We start from the raw sequence: 20,032 nt of genomic DNA on the forward strand, positions 1-20,032 counted from the left end.
AATTGTTCTTTGATTTCTAGACAGTTATATAAAGTATTATATGTATAGAGCGAAAATTAAGGAAGTCCACATTGAAAATGATGTTTTTCTTAAATTTAATCGGAAATAATTATATGAATTTCCAAATTTAATGTCTGTAACCATTTATGATAATTTATTAAAAAAATTTATTTCACAAAACTAAGAGATTGGAAGAAATTTAATACGAAATTCTTTTTTGAAATGTATTTTATAATATTTCAAGACTGCTCAAAAAAATTTATATACAAAATTTTGATTTTACAATATAAAACAGTTTATATTATCTCAAAATAAATGTCATGTATCCCATAAAATACAAAAAAATATTAATAAAAATAAAAGTCACATACCAAAGTTTTATAATCATAGTTTCCAGTCCCTAAAGAATGTTATGAATCATAAAGAAATTAAATATTATAAACATATGAATCGTATATATATAGTCAAAACTCTATCAGTTGTGACTAATATATAAACTATCCTATTAATTTCGTTTAGGATTATAATTTTATATTTCAAGATAATAATAGAAAGTATTATAAACAGATGGCGAAAACTAAGGAATTACACATTAAAAATGGTTTGTTCTTTAAATTTAGTCGAAAAGAATTATATAAATTTACAAACTAAATGTCTATCACCATTTATGATAATTTTGTAATCAACAGTATTATTGCAAAATTTAAGGGAATGCAAAAAAATTAATATGGAATTCCTTTTTGAATGTAAGCTCATAATGTTTTATATACGACTTTGATTTTACAATATAAAGCAGTTTGTATTGTCCAATCCCAAAATAAATATCATGTATCTCATAAACTAAAAAATATTATTCAAAATAAATGTCGTGTACTAAATATTTATAGAAGAACATAATTATGATTCTTGTATATTTTCTAATCTCTTAAAAAAATGTCATGTATCATTTATTAATCGTAAAGAAGTTAAATATTATAATAATATGAATTGTATATATAGTCAAAACTCTATCAGTTGTGACTAATATATATTAGACTATCCTATTAATTTTGTATATGATTATAATCAGAGATTTTCAGATAATCATAGAAAGTATTATATGTATATAGCATAAATTAAGGAAGTCCACATTAAAGATTGATATTTGGCTTAAATTTAATCGAAAAGAATTATATAAATTTCCATTTTCAATATATATGTCATCATTTATGATAATTTTGTAATCAAAAAGTATTTTTGCAAAAAAATAGGGATTGCAATAAATTTAATATAGAATTCCTTTTTGAATGTATTTTATAATTTTCAAGATTGCTCATAAATTTTTATATACGACATTTTGATATTATAATATAAAACAATTTATATTGTCTATCTCAAAATAAATGTCATGTATCCCATAAAATACAAAAAAATATTCATCAAAATAAATGTCATGTACTAAAGTTTTATAGAAAAAGTATGAATTATTTATATTTTCCAGTCCCTGAAAAATATCATTTATAATTTAGAGTCGTAAAGAAATATAATATTATAAAAATATAAATCATATATATAGTCAAAACCCTATTAATTGTGACTATATATATCATTTACTATCATATTAGTTTCGTATAACATTATAAAAACCCTACCGGATTTGATATTATCGTCCATATCAATGCACATAACCAATTAATATCAATTAATATGACTAAAACATTATGTTAAGCTACTATTAATTCACAATGGCAAAAAAATTAATAAGTCTAGTAAGAAGAGGATTTTTACACAAAGAGGTTGAGAAGGAATATGGTGTTGCCACATAGGAAATGACATTCTTGTTAATAACACATGAACATAAGGCTAGTCTCTAAAAGTGCTTCTATTTTAATATATAAGGGATTAAAATAGAGAATCCAATTATTGCTGCCATAAAAAAACAAAACGTAGACATTATAATAATAAATTATGAAAAGTAGAACTTAAAAAAAAAGTTTCGCAGAAAATCAATCAATAACAACAACTGATGTGAAAAGTATCTTCAAAACTCTCCGTTTGCAATCCTATAAAGAACATAACAAAGAATATAAACTTATCAAATTACAAAGAATTATAAATGGGAAGTAATTAAGTGAAATATATTACCTCTTTCTGAAAGCATCAATTTCTAGAACATCATTAGGCTCAAATGTTAGTCAAATTCTTGAATCGACCTTATCATGATAAAAATTTTTTTAAAAAATATACAGATAATATTATCTCAACCGGTTTTAAAAAATATAATAAATTACCTTTTCCCCAATTAATTTGCCGAAACTGTAAAACAAAAAGTACGTTAACATTTGTTGAATTCCATAAATTTTAGAAAACATGAGTAAGTGTTCCATAAGCAACACACTTAATGACGACATTACTGTAAGTTTTGAAAAAAATGAATTAAAATCAGTAATCAATCGCATATTTTTTTTTTAATTTTGAAAATTTATTAGGTTACTATCATGTATCACAATCAATCCTTATATTTTCATCTAAAATTGGTAAGAATATAATAGACTACCATAATTGAAATACCGAATATAATTGATTGATAAAAATTACTTTACTGTGAAAGCTTGTCATAATGTTGCTGTTGTTATTGTGATCATTTTCAGCATGTGATTTACGTTTCTACATCAGTCTAGCTCTAAAATAGGAAAGAATACAATATAGACTAAACATAAATGAAATCTCATATATGATTGATTGACTCAAATTTTATGACTAATATTTGACTTGACACCAAGATTTACTTCATTAAGTTTATTTTTGATTCACGTAAATATAATTCATTGACTCAAACATAATTGAAATCCCGAAAAGTGGCTGACGATTATAAATGTTAATAATTTACGAATATTATTTTAGTTTTGAAGTTATCTTTGTAATCATGGTTCTGAAAACATTATACATTGACTTAACATTTTATAAAATAGTGTAAACTCAAACTCTCAACGATTAGAGTACTCAAAATATTGTATATAATATAAACAATAAATTTCACGTTTCGGAAATCGATCCAAAGTTTCCATTGTCTTAAAACATTTTTTGAAAGAAACAGAAAAGACACCCACAACTAATTCATTTTGTTTTATTGATCTCGAGTATCCAATTTTTTTTAAAAAATGGTTAAATAATAACCGAAGAATATAATTACTGACAATATTGATATTTTCCTGATTTAGCAACTCATTAAATTTCATTGTTTGTCTTTAGTGAATATGCATAAAATGAAACATATACTATATATTAATTGTAATGGCATGATATGTAATTAGCCTAGATTGAAGAGGGTTTTTTCAAAAAAGTTGTGAGGTGAATTGTGGTTGTGACACCTAAGAAATGGCACACTTGTAAATCCCACATGAGATAAAGGTTTATTGTCAAATGGTCTCCTCAAATAATAAGAAGGAGATTTGATACTTCATGAACAAAAAAAAATTGAATTACCAATCAGAATATGAGGATTATGCGATCCATCTAGAATATTTTTGAAAGGCACAAAACAAAAGACAGCCATTTTTGTTGGGTATGAACGAAATGTGAGAAAGAGTGTTTATAAGAAAACATAAGACATAATTTACTCACCTGGCTTTCCTTTTATAACAAATTTGACAAAGAATTTTTTTAATTATGGTAACATCAAATAATTGTTAATGACGAAATGATGGATGTTAATTTTTTTTATAAATATGGTAACCTCAAAAATGAAACATTAAAAGAAATATCACTAATCATATCAATCATGCTTTGCGAGATTTCATATTCAGGAAAATCAAGAAACATAAATCAATAATAATGTACGATCTGATTATGGACTTAACATAAACCAATCATAACCGAGATTTCATATCCAAAAATGACATTTATTGTATCATTTAATCCCTCTAAATTATGCCTTCATTGTATTATAACAAAATACAAAAGTAAAAAAATTAATTTTCACGAAATGATGGATGAGTATGAAAATATGAGCATTATATTAACAATATATATATTCTAGGATCAAAAATATATATATATGTATGTAATATAAATATATATGTTCTAGGATCAAATGTATATATATATATATATGTTCTTGGATCGAATATTTTATAAACATAAAAAAATTTAATATATATATGTTCTTGGATGGAAGTTATAATGCTGATACTAACATAATATATATATATATATATATACATAAAAAATGATGGATGTTACATTATTTCTTATAAATATGGTAACCTCAAATATGAAACATTAAAATTAAAATCGCTAATCATATCAATCATGCTTTATCATATCAATCAAGAAACATAAATCAATAATAATGTACGATCTGATTAAGGACTTAACATAAATCAATCATAACCAAAACGTTCATATTCAATAATGACATTTATTGTATCATTTAATCCCTCTACATTATGCCTTCATTGTATTATAACAATACAAAAGTATAAAAATTAGTTTTTTTCACGAAATGATGGATGTGTATGAAAATATGAGCATTATATATATATATATATATATATATATATATGTTCTTGGATCAAAAATATAAATATATATGTTCTAGGATCAAATATATATATATATATATATATATATATATATATGTTCTTGGATCGAATATTTTATAAACATACAAAAGTTTAATATATATATATGTTCTTGGATAGAAGTTATAATGCTGATACTAACATAAAATTTATATATATACATAAAAAGCATTGGGTATAATATATATATACATAAAAAGCATTGGGTATAATATAAAAGTTATAATACGTAGAACATTTCCTGCGAGCAAGAATTTATAAACATAAAAAAGTTTAATATAAGAGAAAATCTGTTCGACATTAACTATATGCACATCACGTATAGCACATCAAAAGCATTGATTATAACATATGTGCACTACAATGGCATGAGATGTAAATGTTCTAGGCAAGGATGGGCTTTTGAAAAATTGGTGTGAGATGAAATGTTGAGATGCCACATAGGAAATGGCACACATGTAATAAACACATGGGCAAAAGGTTATTTTTATAAGTGGTCTCCTCAAATAATAGTAAGGGGATGTTTGTGAAATGTTAAATTAAAATCTTTTTGGTAATCAATGTTTAGTCATGTTCTCTGTTGGAGTACGTCGATAATTGAGAAATTATGTGGCGTTCTTTTTTCTTTCTTGCCAATTATGTGGATTTAGGCTTTAAAATTAAATTATTGCTTTTTCATTTACTATATATGATAATGAAGTTTTTATACGTATTCTAAAATACGTAAGTTGTATATTTTTTCTCTAACTTAATACAGTTTTTGTTCATTACAAAAATAGATGGTAACTGAAATTTTTATCAATTATTATAATGAAACTCTTTATTTTTTATCAATATAGTTTTTATTCATTAAAGAGTACTCTAAATTAAACTATTCTCAACGGAGGTAGTAAAATTTTGATAATCTAGAACACTGAGGTAAAAGTTACTGGGTTCAAACTTGAAAAGAATTTACGCATTTGCTTATTTTTGTCGTTTTAATATTGTCTTTAATAGATTGAATTTAGAGCATCTCCAATGTATTACTCCAAATTTTACTTCAAAATGGTGCAATTCCAAAATGGAGTGATGTTTTACTCCAATGTATTATTCCATTTTTTACTCCAAAAATTAATAATTTTTAATAGTATCTTATACTTATAAAAATTTACTAATTAACCCCAACTATTTTATGTTTGCAAAAATACTTAAAAATATAATTTATTTAAATTAAATATTTATTATTAAAAGGTACAAAAAATCATAAAATAGAATAAAACATAATGTATAAGTTGGTTCAATAATAAGCATTAGAATATTTTCCCACAAATGATCGATTAATGCATTTCGTAATGAAAAATGAGTTTCTTTATCTTTGATATTCTTAAATCGAGTAATTTTTTTTGAAATCAGATATTTAAATCATTTATTTTATATTATTTTTATTTTATATTATTTTTGTTATTTAATTATGTTATGTATTTAATGTCAAATTACTAAATAATGAAATAACTTATGTTGTTGTGTCATTTTAAAATATTATTTAAATAAGAAATAAGAACATTAAATATTTAAAGGACCATTTCATAAATAAAAAAAATCCAACTCTAAAATGGAATAATGTGTAAGATTACTCTATAAATGGAGTAACCCTAGCCATTACTCCATTTTGGAGTTGGAAATAGAATGGGGTTTGAGAGGATTTTACTCCAAAATGATATTTGGAGTAGAAAATGGAGTAGGGTTGGAGATGCCCTTAGTGGATAGTGGTAATAATGACCGAAAAATACCGAGCTAGCAATTTGCTAGATTTAAATCTTGAAAATAATTAAAACTTAAAAAATAAACCTTAAAAAGAATTATGCAATTACTCATTTATTTTGTTCCTTACTATTTTTTTGGTAATATTACAAATAATTATTCCTTTCATTTTAAGGAAACAAAAACATTCTTTATGAAAAGTCATTCCGTATTTTTAATATTTTTTTCGTTTATAAATTTAGTTAATGAATATAATTAGGAAGTTAATGGATCGTGGTCATGACCACAAAATACGGCAGTACCACCGACTGCATCATAACCACTTGTCATAAGAACGACTCACGAGACCTTGGACCGACATCATTCCAGTTAACAGTGATTGCTTATTGCCGCGTGATCTAACGGCTATTATGTGGTCTCTCATTTGCAGGTGCACGCTTCTGTCGCCGCACCTGATTAGCCTCCACGTTTACCACTCTACTTGGCGTAAATTCGCCGCTGCAGTTGAGAATAACGACCATTGTATGTTCGGTGGCTTTGTCTTGTCGCTAAAAGTTGCGACGAAAAAATAATAGTAATCCTGGCTAGTTTTTGACCGGATACAACCCGGCTGGCTTGAACCACGTCCGGTTAAGAGTTTGTGTGTTTTGGATATAGAAAATTTTAACCGTTTTCAAGCTAAACCAAAATTCAGTTCTTTTTTTTGGTTTACGATATTTCCCAAAAATTTACACAATTTCAATCTTATTATGTTGGATCCAGACATATGTTCAAGTTTACACAAAAGTATGTAAGCATTTCGATGTTGTACACAAACAAAGTTTTAATTTGAAATACTAGACTCCTAGATAGATCTTATTCAAATAGAGAAAATTCAAATTTGTTATGTTGACCATGAAGCATCAGATTTTTGATAGCCGAACTGTTATCACACAATGTAATATTACTCTTTTTATTTGCATCAAACCAAGTATCTGTTATAAAAAGTGCTACCATATTGTATTGTTTCTTAGACGTCCAAGCTATTTTTACTCTAAATAATGATTGCTATTTTTCTTACATATAAGATAATTTTGCTATGATCAAGAAAAATCAAATTACATTTATATTTGACAGCAAATATTATTACATAATATATTCTTTTTAATCGACTTTCATTATTACTCTAAAATAAAAAAATTGAATATTTGAAAAATAAATAATATTTATGTTTTGGAATCATATATTAGAGGTAATTTCATATCTGTTTTAGAGTTCTTTTATAGAAAATAAATAAATACAGTGAAAATTATTTTAAAAGAAAAAATATTTCTATTTTTATAGAAAAATGATTGGCAACAAGAAGTGCCAGCATCTGAGTTACACCGCTAAAGAGAAGTATCCACTATCATTCACTTATCAGAAGAATAAAGTGAACATATTCTTTATTTATTTTAGAGGTCTAATATTTTTGTCTTAAAGATCATCTTTATGGAAATAAAAAAATACATTGAAATGATCTTACAACCTATATTGTTGTTATCAGCTTTCTTGCTTTATCAATGTTCTTGTTGCTGCTTCCCTTTCAATACCAGCCTTGTTGGCTTTACATTAAATAACATCCATCTCACTTGGTTTTCTTTCCTGTCTGTTTTGACGTCATGTCCAAATGTGAAACAGATGTACTTACTTTTACTGCGCATAATTTTTACTCTCTTTAGATAGTTAACTAACGTTTAGCTTCCTTTTGCTGGAATGAGTGCTTCAGGCGTTCACAAATCAAGCAAAACAATAACGGAGTTTAATCTAAACGTCAGGAAAGTGATGACAATCAAAAGTGAAACACACCAAGTAAAAAGAGAAAAGAGTACCAAAGATCCTCGATGATTATTATGAATACAAATAAGAAACTTAAGAAGTGAAACATATAATCCAACCATAAGACTCAACACAAATCTTAAAGAGCATTTGAAGTAACACAGTAGAGTTAAAGGCTTTTTATGCAGCCGCTGTGATGTACTCAATTGCCTCCTTGCAGATACCTGTCATTGTTGCTTCAGGACCATACACCTTAAAATCAAAACAAACAAGGTAAAAAACAGTGAGAATCGAGCAAGTAGAAATGTACTGAGATTATTTATTGAGTGTATGTAATGTATATACCTCGATTGGGACACCGATTTCATCTCCAAGGGATCTCATTTTAGCAAGTCCCTTTTGGTAGTTTGGTCCTCCTCTCCTCACATATATATGCATCCTTGCTGCTTTCAGTTTTGCTTCCTGTTCAAAATCAAACAAAAGAAAAGAGTTTAAGCTAAAGATCATTTCAGCAAGTAACTTAGTTATTTATTTATACTCATTTCTCCCTTACCTTTTCCTTGAGAGCTCGGATAATGCCATTGAAGGTAGCAGCAACATCGGTGAAGTTAGCAATTCCACCTCCGATCACCAGTGCTCTGGTTTTCCCATCCGGATTCGCTGTAGCACACTGCATAATTGGCAAATTCACAGTAGTTTATAAGTCACAAGTGTTTTAATGTTTGGTTGGTTTTATGTGGAGGGAGGAAACAATAAAAAGCAGCTTACATCGATGACAACTCTAGCGTACTGTAAAACCTCGTCTTCTTTGGGGGCTCCACTGTATTCAGCATAGTTTCCAAGCTCAGATGCATACCCAAGATCTCCAACCTGGATATAACAATGTAGAAGACACGTCAGATGCTAAGGCTTGTTTGTAAGGAGAAAACAATGCAGGAGATTCTCACTGCTGACTAAGTAAGGTAAGGTTTCCTCATATAGAAACATACAGTATCTGCGTAGATGACACTTGCACCTCCTCCAGCAACCATAGTCCAAATCCTTCCCTTGGGATTCAGAACAGTGAACTTCAAAGATGCGCTTGTCTGCATATAAAAAAAGGTTCATAAGAGTCATACAGAAACTACTGTTTCCACAAACGCTAAGCTGGTAACTAGTGATACCTTCTCATCTAGACCGTGGATGAAGCTCTCTGTGGGGCTCATCACTCTTCCAAATGGCATGGGGAATTCAATGTCTCCCCACCTGAAAAATGTGAAAGGTTAAGCCCATAGCTTGAATACACCAGAAGGATGGCTTATCATGTCTTTAAAAACTCTTAAAGAGTCAAACTTACTTCTTAAAGTTTTTGAAAGCAGCGGTGTCATCAAGCTCACCCCTCATATCCAAAGGATAAGGCTTCCCATCAACCAGTGCAAAAGGATTCATCTCCAAGAAAGTGAAATCAAGATCTAGTCCCCACAAATAAAATAAAAAGCTTCAGTTATTGGTTAAGATTTTGTGAATCTGCTTTGATTTGTGATTATAATCTTTAACATACCTTGGAAAAGGGTGAAAATAACTTGAATAAAATCTTCAAGTTCCCCTTTGATCTGTACATGGAAAAGTTATAAGTCGAAATTGCATCTCCAATTTTTCCACATGTCGTTGTTATTCAGCATTGAATATACCTCAAGAGGAAGGGTAGCAACAAGAGGTGCACATATCTCAGGTGTCAAGGAAGAACCAGTGGGCACAGAGATGGTCTTGACCTATAGGAAGTGAAGTCTCGACTCAGTTTTCAGCATTTACGATAGTGAAACAGACACAATAGGGGATCAAAAATGACATACCTTGTCCCAGTTCTCCTCGATGTCAATCCCTCCACACTCAGAAAAGCTAATGCTGCAGCCAAGCCTATCCGAAACAATGTTGAGATAAAACTCCTCATTGTGTGGGACAAAGGGCTCAACAATGAAAGTTGTGATGGGTCCTTTGCATCCACTCATCTCCACCTGTTGAAGTTTAGATCTAAGTACAGATCTCAGATCACTTAAGCTCAAAAAGCCTCAAACAAAGTTAAAACAATACTACCTCTTTGCCTAAGCGCTCTTTGACAAATGTCGCAACTTCAGCGAAATCGAGTTTCAAGGCGACCAAACCGCTCTTGCCACGCTTACCAAACAACATGTCGGGTTTGACGACCAGCTTCTCGGAAGAGAGCCAAGGCTCCTTCTCAACTAGCTCATTAAGATCAGTCTCTTGGTTAATCTACACAACGTTAACAGACACAAGCAATATGTGTGTTATATAAGAGAAGTGACTCGTGACGGAGAAACCAATGCAATTTTTTTTTAAAAAAAAGAAGGATCTTTTTTTGTACCTGAACGGATCTGATAGGGAGTTCTTTACCGGAAAGCCTTTTGAAATGTTCCTTCACGAGTCTCTTTGAGTCGTACTCTCTGATCTTCTTCCTTGCCATTTCTTCTGAGCTTTAAAAAAAAACAGAGGAAATTGAAAAAAAGTTAATATAAATCTTAACAGATCCAACAACAACATCACTCGTTTCGCAATCAGATCGGCCAGCTAATCGAATCATTTTTAGTAGATCGAACAGATTAAAACTTTAGGTCAATGTCGAACACAGTATCGATCACAATGGCACATGAGAGAAAGAGATGGTTTCATCACCATTTCCTTCTACGGGATATAGCTAGATTCAGAGGAGAGCATTCACAAATTGGATCAGAGAATGATGAGAGAGAATGTTGGATCTTACCGTTGAGAGAGAGAGGTAGGTGCTTGCTTCTTCGGTAGTTAGCGAACTAAATCGACACCTCTCTCTTTGTTATTGCTGAGGTCCGTATTTATATCTGAACCTTATCATTTCTTTTCTTTTACTTTTCTTAATAACTTATCTAAAAAAGTAAAAACATTTGCTTACATCTAATTTTCTATGTTAGACCACTCACAACAGTAGTGTTGAATCTCAAATTCAGCCGTTGAACATATCTATGTGGTATCAAAAAACATTGTAAACTTTCAACAGCTAAAACTTTTTCTGGGTCAGTTTGGCTATATGGCACAATTGGATTGGGAAAAATTCTTGGACAGATTTTTAATTTTTATTTTCGTCCAATAATTCAAACTTATTTATTCTATATTAAAATTCTTTTAAAAATAAAAATTATATCAAAATTTATAATTTTTATGATCTATAAATAGAAATTAATTTCATTTCATTTAAATACAGAAAAAGCGTCATTTTCTTATTATAATCAACTTTTTTTAATAATATTATCTTTTAAAATAAAATAGGTATATAAATACACTAAAAATTATTAAAAATTATGTTATTTTAGCTTTTAAATTAATTATAATCAAATTATTAATATGTAATTTTTATATTGTAAAATATAAATATAGAAAATAAAAATAGTGGGATAGGATGTTAAATTTTTTAAAATAAGCCATTGTAGAAATTAAAATAAAATATTGAATAAGTTAGGTGGAAGAAATAGAAGATAAAAAGAGAAGATCATCTAGAATGTTAAAAAATAAAAATCAAAGTTGTTGAAAATGAAATGGATTTAAAACATTGTACATGGTCTTATATAAATATATAGTTGTTATGTGACTAATAAAAAAAAGAAGTTTTGTTTTGTTCAAATATAGTTGTAGAGCCTTTGGAGTTACTCCTCCTCCATGATAAATAAAGCTGGTGAACGTTCCTCCATTAAAGCTTACCTAACTTGTAAGCCAACGTTTCATCTCCCAAACCAAACCATCTGCAGCTTTTAGTTTTTTTTTTCTATCCAATATTTTAATGCGAAAAAACATATAAATGGTTTTAAAAAAAGACATATAAACTCACATTTAAAAAGTATAAACTCAGATCCCTTCAGACTAAATTCCAAATAAATATAGATCTCTGCATTGTTTTTTTTTTTTTGAAACTAGATCTCTGCATTGTTAATTTTTAACTTTTTATTTTCTTAAGGAATCTCTTAACAATGCCACTTTCGAGATCAAGAAAGTAGAATCTGAACGGGCTTTGTGGTCAAGTGGCAGTGGACGGGCCTGGGACGCCAACACGTTTTAGGTTCGATCATCCTGCTATGCGAAACTAAGTCACATTGTTCTGTTCACCTAACGCGGATATGGATCCATGCTTTAGGACCCATTTGAATGCCCAAGAGAAGGAGTCTATCCGCAGGCTTGCGACTCCCCCGGGGATTAGGTCTGGTTCCAATAGTGACCCGGGTTTAACCCTTTTAAGTTCAAAAAAAAAAGAAAGTAGAATCTGACACGAGTAAAAGCATGAACAAAAGATTAGATCCTTTATAAAAGACTAGGTAATTACCCGCGCTACGCTGCGGGATTTCTTCATAAATTTAATATATAAATAAATACACTTTTGATACTAATCCTAAGTTTTGTACTAAGATATTTATAATCTAAACAATTATCATATTTTCTTACATATTTGTTTTCTTGTCCTAATTTGTGATTAAATACTAAAAAGTTAGACAGTTATCTTCTTTTTTGAAAAACGGTTTTCGAAGTGAAAGTGATATTTTGGTTCACTTGCTCTACGTGTGGAAATTATTTTATGTGTTTGTCATGTATTATATATAGCAATTTAAATGTTCTTCTTCTTGCATTATCAATTTAAACAAACAAACTTCAAAAATATTACATATTCACAAAAGTCTCTGAGAAAATTTCTGCTGTTCTGTTCTCTTACATTTAAATATTTTGAGAAATTAATATTTATATACGTATATGGACAAACAGATACGCAAATTAAAAATCTACATAATAATAAAAAGTTTCTTCATATCCGCAAAACCGTGATGTACATTAATATTTGATCAGATCGATATAATCTCATCAACCTGATTCTAATTTTGGATTCTGAAATTGTGTAGGAGTTCATGAGTAGTAATATCATTAATAGTTTAATCACATCAAACTCGATTCGAACTGATCGAATCACAATAATCGATAAACCAAAATATTTCTGATTCGTTAGCCGGTCCGGTTTTAAAAGAGAAATTCTTGGGTTCACCCCTAGAGTGAACTTTTAGGTTCACCCGACCAATAGAAATTCGTTATTTTATATTCAGTATCTTTTAAAAAAGGAAACAAAATATTGCCAAGTTTTATTATGTTTTTAAAATAAAAAATAAATAGAAAATAATAGTAGTCGCAAAAAAATATATTTAAAATACCGTCAACAAAACACTAAACCTTAAACCTTAAATCCATGGTAAACCCTTGGATAAATACTAAATCTTTGGATTTAAAAGAAATATATTTTTAACACAGTCAGCAAAATATTAAATCCTAAATACTAAACCCTAAACATTTGGGTAAACCATAAACCCTTGGATAAATCCTAAATTCTAGGATTTAGAATTTATCCAAATGTTTTGAATTTACCAAGAGTTTATGATTTACCCAAAAGTTTAGGATTTATCCAAGGGTTTAGGGTTTAGTATTTAGGGTTTAGGATTTAGTGTTTGCTGATAGTATTAAAAATATATTTTTTTAAACGTGTTTTTGTTTGCGGTTAATATTATTTTTATTTATTTTTATTTTTCTAGTTTAAAAATATAATATAACTTGGCAATATTTTGTTTCCTTTCTTAAAAATACTGAATATAAAATAACGAAATTCTATTGGTGGGGTGAACCCAAGAATTTCCCCTTTTAAAAACACTGAAAAAAACTAAAACAAAATTTCCTTGGATAGAACGATTCCGAACGAGTACTCGAGAATCTGTTGAGAATCTCCTACATACTCATAATATATCGTTAATATGTATATATTCTTCTGTTTCTTTTGGTAAAATCCATAAGTAATAAGTAGAAAGGTTTGCTGTAAAAAGAGAGAATGAAATGTACTCAAGTAGATAGCAAAGATGAGATGGATAAACCGAATATTTCATATCTTACACAACATCTTATGCTACATATTTATATAAGAAAATCAGATTAGTAATCTTTGTTTTCTCCATACCTTGTCCATACTTTTAAGCCACAAAATAAGTACTTGACAATCTAAGATCTAGACTTAGATTAATATATCAAGCAAACTCAAAGATTTTTAACTAACCAAAATAACAGTAGCGTTCAATAACTTCCTTGAGTTGTTGCTTTTCTTCTTTCCCATGTTTTATGCTTTTCGTTTGAGAACAAATATGGATCATTCAAAAAGTTTCCAATGCAAGATTGAAGATTCAAACAAGTCTTGTTTCCGATTAGTTGCATCATTTCAAAAAGGTACTCTACTGCGTCTCTAAATTTAACCAAAAAAACTCTACTGCGTCTCTTTCTTTGGCTTTTTTTTCTTCACATGAGCCTCCTCTGTTTCACCTTCATCCTCTTCCTCATCATCTTCTAGGATCGCCATCTTCTTCTTTGTTTCAGCTTCAACCCATTGTGTTTACTACAACTACTCTACTTCGACCATAAACCAATCATATACTAACTTAGGAATACAGAAATATATGTGATATGTAAACAGCAAAAAGAAAATTAACCTTCTCCACTAAAGCCTGAGTCAAATACAAGACCTGTACGATGCTGATCCAAGAAAACCTGCAATAACAGTTATTACGAGTGAATAAAAATCTATTTCACAAATTAAAGAACATTAGTCTCCATGTAGAGGAGTGTACCACAGAGATAAGCTGCTGTGTCTTCACGTCACATTACCGTAATTATGGTCCAATCCTGAACAGTTTAATAAAATAACACACAAATGAGATTGTTGAAAGGCATGCATATGGTTTTAAAGTTTATGTGGACAATACGATGCATCTTCTTACCGCAAGGAGCTATCATTTGATGTTGTGGATGTCTAACCACAGTTTTCCTGCAACTGAGAGGATGGATTACTTGTTTGATACATCAACGTTGTTTGTGATACATCATACATAGGTAGAGAGAATCAGTGGTAGCTTAGATGTTCCCATAGTCCGTCTGCAGCAAATATGAGAAACTGATCTTGTGGTTAGAGCTCATGCTCTGTTATAGACGGTGCTTACTCAAGTGTCTGAAGCAAATATGAGAAACTGATCTTGTACTACACATATTTCCTCCCAAAGAAGACAAAGTTCTCTAGAATTGATCAATAAGTCCAAAGTTCAAATATTTTAATGATTTTCTAACTACTAAAGCTACTAAACAAGTAACCATTCCAGCAATCAAACAAGGTGATAACAACAAAAAGAAGTAAGGTATTTACCTCTTCGCGAACCCAAACCATATTGGCCAAGACTTCTTGTGACTCTCTGGTACTGCCGCCACCAGACTTTCTCCAGGGACAATATTCCGATAACACCAATATTAGGTTTGTCAACACCAAGCATTTAAACAATATTAGGTTTGTTGGTTTCTGGCATAGGCCGCCGGAAAAGGTTGTTATCGGAGAAGAGACTTGAAAAGCCGGAACTTTCGTCGGCCTCAGCCACATAACCGTAGAAGAGAGTGATGAAGATCCCTGATTGGGTCTAAAATTCTTCAGCCTTTGTCTCCTTCATTGTCTTCTTCCCTAAACGACGGTAACACAGAAACCCTAAACCTCAATTCTATAGAACTCTACTCATCACCACTTTTCACCTCCGTTTCTACACCCTCCCTGAAACCACTGTTCTCACCTCTCCTAATCCTGCAACCAAACCGAATCTCCAAAACTAACTTCATCGTCGATTCGTTCCTCTCCTCCGCCGATCTCTCCTCTGTCGCTTTCTTCCTCTCACACTTCCACTCCGACCACTAATCCAGCCTCTCCTTTTCTTGGTCCAGAGGAATCGTCTTCTGCTCTCACACAACCGCGGGCCTCGCCAAAAAAATCCTATAAGTCCCGTCGCAGTTCGTCTTCCCTTTGCCTATGAATCAAAAAGTTACGATCAATGGTTCCGAAGTTGTTCTCATCGATGCGAAAGAGGAAGAGAGAGAGAGAGAGCGAAGACCACATCTGATTTCTCGATCAGGTTGAAAGAGGAAGAGAGGGGGAGATCAAAGAAACCTTTCTGATTGTTGAGAGCTATTTTATCGAGAAAGGAAGAGAGCGTAGAAATGTGACGTGGAGAGACAAAATGTTGTGAGTGGTTCTTACAATTTTTTCATTTATTGACATGTCATTCTCATATTTATTTTAAAGTCTGATGTGTCAACACCAGGAGAGAAACTTGCTTCATTACTGTGTGGATTCAAACACATGCAGGCAAGTCCAAGATCACTCAGTAAAATATGCGTTCTACATTGGAATGAAGCCGTATATAAATATCGAGACTAACAATATATATATATATATATATATATATATATATATATATATATGTGCCTAACATAAGATAATTTAGGATCACTGCCTCCGGATGTTCTCTTTCCAGTATATATATATATATGTGTGCCTAACATAAGATATATTTCTTATGAGCCAATTTTCACAAAGGAATGAAACTGGAGAAAATTAAAATTTTGGTTTCCGTCGACCAAAAAAAAAAAAAAATTTGGTTTCCTTTTTATCAATTCTACATAAGACAGCGAGAAGAGAGACAAATCTGTTTGTTACAGCAGGTTTTATATAGGTATGGTACCAAGTTGGAAACTCTTGAACACCTTAAATAAATTTCATCAATCGGTTCAAACCTAAATTAGCCGAAACATATTTCTTAATTGGTTTTACTATAATTTTATTTCAGATGTTTCGAATCAAACGAAAACTATAAAATTAATTTCAAGGTTCTTCGTATTAATAATAAGGAGAATATTTGATACAAACACCAAAATTGAACTAAACCGGAAAGTGTAGGTAGTAGAGAGTAAACCAAAACAATCTCTTTTCAGGAGAGATCAGCGATAACACGCTCACATTTATCTTCCAATATCTTCACAGCTTCAGTAAAGAGAACATCCGGAGGCAGTGATCCTGTGGACTCAACTTTAACTGAGAAAACACACAAATAACAAACTCAGTTAGATAATTCTTTCAGATAAATCATGAATTACAGAGTAAAATGAATGTCTTCTTTTTTTTTGTGTGTTTCCTTACATATAAAATGGTCCTTGACACTGCGCAGATCCACCAGGTCAACCAAGTCATGGTCTCTTATGCACTCCTTACACAAGGTGCAATTGCGAGGCTGTGCTACCGTTGCCCTTTTCCTACCTGCCAGTTTAAACACAAGTCAGTCAATATGAAATCAAAATCAAGAAGGTAGTTAGCACATAAGAAGATATTGAAGGAAGTTCAGGAAAGGCTTTCACTTTACCATTGCCCATGTCTTCAATGTCAAAAACATTCATTGGGCAGGTTTTTACCAGTCGTTCAGCTTTCTCATCCTCAACTTCCCCTAGTAGAACCACCTAAAGACAGTATCAAGAAAAGTAAAGATTAGGATAAGGCAAGACCAAAGCAGAGTAGATTTATTTGAGATAATACTCTTTTCACCTCAGGAAGCATTCGATACCAAGCTGTCCCTACTGGAGACCATTTTGCATGTGTTTTACCAATGCCCTTAACCGCATGAGCTTCAAGTTTCAATTTCCTAAAGATAAAAATTAACAAGGCAAGTGTTTTGGTTCATCTCTCCTCGCAAGTTAAGTGTTGAGACTACACAGAAACAGTACCTGACCAGGGCTGAGTTTTGATATCAAGATATCCAGGTGGCTCGGAGTGATAGGGTTGTCAGCAAATTCAGGGAGAGAATCTTGGCTACAGCTGAATGAAGTGTAAGTTTTTGGCTTTGAGGTTGAGGTTGAATCTCCTGATTCTTTGAGAAACTCACTTCCATTTGGTAACCATTGCAACTCGTTCGTTAAAACTAACATTCATATGAAAACTTTCATCAACCTGACAATAAAAAAAACAAGGAACCCTCTAATGCTAACTTAATAAAGAACAGACATTATTACCATGAAGACGTGATTGACCTTTTGGACATTTCACATGGAGTTTGAAAACGATGGTGTTCTTCTCATTTGGCTGGTCGGTTTCTATAAATATAGATATAAAGAAATAAGCTGACACACGGAAGAGAGATTTATAATATGAAGATGGATTATATTCTAACCGGTTAAATACTCAAAGAGCCTTGGATCTGCGGCAATAGGAATAAGACCAATCCTGTGAGCAAGAACTTCGTCTACAATAAGCGACGTGTTGTATGCTATAAGCACTTTTTCAATAGCCATTGAAGGAACCTGTTGCAAATAAACAAAACACTTTTTAGAACAAAAAAAGATTCTAGTAAATCAAGAGGTGGTTTGTTTGTGAGACAGACACCTCAGCTATAAGGATCCTTCTGAAAGCATTGGCGAATGCAGCATCGATACCGATCATGTCAAACTCCATGTCTGTCTCGGTGCAACTAATCACATCAACTTTGAAATCCTCATAGAAGTTTCCTAACTTCATAGTGTTGTCCACTCCCGAAGAGACATAGCTACCCGAGTAAATGGCATCTCCAGTCTACAGAAATTACAAGAAACAGAACAAGGTTAAAGACTTCAACTTTCAGACAGTTATCACACATCTCATTTGGACTTTAACCAAAAGATACCAAAGGTCCCTTGTTAAACTCTAAGACCCAACTAAAAAAATCGTAGCTTTTTTTTTAAAGTTAGATGAGCTTAAAAGCATACAGAAAACACAAACACAAGAACAGAACAAGATTAAAGACTTCAACTTTCAGACAGTTATCACACATCTCATTTGGATTTTGACAAAAAGATAACAAAGGCATAGAGTAATCTTGTCAAACTCTAAGACCCAACTCACAAAATCACAGCTTTGTTCAGTTAGACGAACTTATAAGTAACAATAGTGAGCATAAGGGACTTTAGTACTGAGAGTAAGAACAGAGAAGGTCATACATCAACAACGGAAGCATCTTTTTTAGAGACGACACGGTTTTGCTTGAGTTTCAGATGCGGTGGGAGTCCGGCAGGGACGTCGGGAAGGTCGTCGATGCAGAAGTTCTTGGCGAATATCTTGTCTTCTTCAGTCACCATCCTTTCTCTGCAGGGAAGCTCGATGGTAAAAACGGAAGCAATTAGGGTTTTATCAACTGTTCATATAAACCTTACAAAAGAATGGTTTTAGAGGAGAATCGAAGAAGCTTACTTACTTGGGAACAATTCAGTTTGTTCTGAAGGGTGTTGCGAGTTCGACAGAGAGAGAGAGAGAGGAGAAGGTGGCGGCGAGGGAGGAACGAACGAACGGCGGTGAAGGGTTTGAAAAAAGTCTGATGTTCTTAACAATTTATTACAGGAATATTTACAAAGGAGCCCTCCGCATACTATTATTTTACAAATTCACCCTCATTCCGAAAAATACTGAAAAACAAACCTTTCCAATTTCAAAGTATGATTTTGACGGATGGATCTTCAACAGTGGAGAATCAAAATGAAGTAATAGATAGAAGACACGATGTCTTTATGGAAAGACTTTCACATTGGTAAGTATGTCTTGATGATTGCTACACATGTAGCAAAAGTTTATGTAATCATGAATAAGATTGGGAAAGTACGAGATAAATTTGATCAAGATCAATGTATACAAACAAAGCCAATGATGTTAAAATCAAGTCTGTCGTCATGGGATATAGAATAGAGCAGAATTCCGATGATTGTTACTAAATACTGGTTATTAAATAATCTGAATCATAAATGAAATATATTTCTATGTGAATCATTCTAAAGAAACAAGCCTAACATTTTTCACAAAAAAAGTTCTCATAAGATGATTTTATAGGAGTTTTTTTTTTCTCACAGTGGGAATCCAAAGAACTTAGTACAGAAAACATTAACAAAACTGGGTGAAATTTTATTTATTTTAGAACTGAATCACAGCTTGCCGATACACTTGCTGCATTGGCATTTGTCCAGAGCATAACAAAAACAAAATGGCCAAGAGAGGGATTATTGTTGGATTTGAG

General features: G+C 31.1%; 2 protein-coding genes across 3 annotated transcripts; both read right to left on the reverse strand.

Moving 5' to 3' along the window:
* Nucleotides 1-8,106: 8,106 nt before the first annotated feature.
* On the reverse strand, nt 8,107-11,013 carry LOC108826767 (ATP-citrate synthase alpha chain protein 2). Of its 2 annotated transcripts, none has more exons than XM_056995495.1 (13): nt 10,858-11,013; nt 10,462-10,570; nt 10,173-10,349; nt 9,932-10,093; nt 9,770-9,850; nt 9,640-9,691; nt 9,436-9,550; nt 9,263-9,344; nt 9,089-9,184; nt 8,868-8,969; nt 8,653-8,769; nt 8,445-8,561; nt 8,107-8,351 (listed from the first exon to the last, which is right to left on the reverse strand). In XM_056995495.1, exons 2-13 carry the CDS (start codon nt 10,558-10,560, stop codon nt 8,280-8,282), a joined length of 1,272 nt encoding a protein of 423 aa, XP_056851475.1. In that variant the 5' UTR covers nt 10,561-10,570; nt 10,858-11,013; the 3' UTR covers nt 8,107-8,279. The 2 variants fall into 2 exon arrangements, with proteins under 2 accessions (XP_056851475.1, XP_056851476.1); XM_056995496.1 differs by having other exon boundaries at nt 10,462-10,565; nt 10,858-10,975.
* Nucleotides 11,014-16,805: 5,792 nt separating this feature from the next.
* LOC108824128 (uncharacterized) lies at nt 16,806-19,381 on the reverse strand. The gene is made up of 10 exons (XM_056993679.1): nt 19,223-19,381; nt 18,969-19,113; nt 18,379-18,564; nt 18,167-18,296; nt 18,009-18,089; nt 17,719-17,917; nt 17,545-17,641; nt 17,366-17,459; nt 17,146-17,262; nt 16,806-17,040 (listed from the first exon to the last, which is right to left on the reverse strand). Exons 2-10 carry the CDS (start codon nt 19,104-19,106, stop codon nt 16,937-16,939), a joined length of 1,146 nt encoding a protein of 381 aa, XP_056849659.1. The 5' UTR covers nt 19,107-19,113; nt 19,223-19,381; the 3' UTR covers nt 16,806-16,936.
* Nucleotides 19,382-20,032: the final 651 nt, after the last annotated feature.

The sequence above is a fragment of the Raphanus sativus genome, chromosome 9 (genome assembly GCF_000801105.2).
Source record: "Raphanus sativus cultivar WK10039 chromosome 9, ASM80110v3, whole genome shotgun sequence".
In the NCBI taxonomy this organism is placed as follows: domain Eukaryota; kingdom Viridiplantae; phylum Streptophyta; class Magnoliopsida; order Brassicales; family Brassicaceae; genus Raphanus; species Raphanus sativus.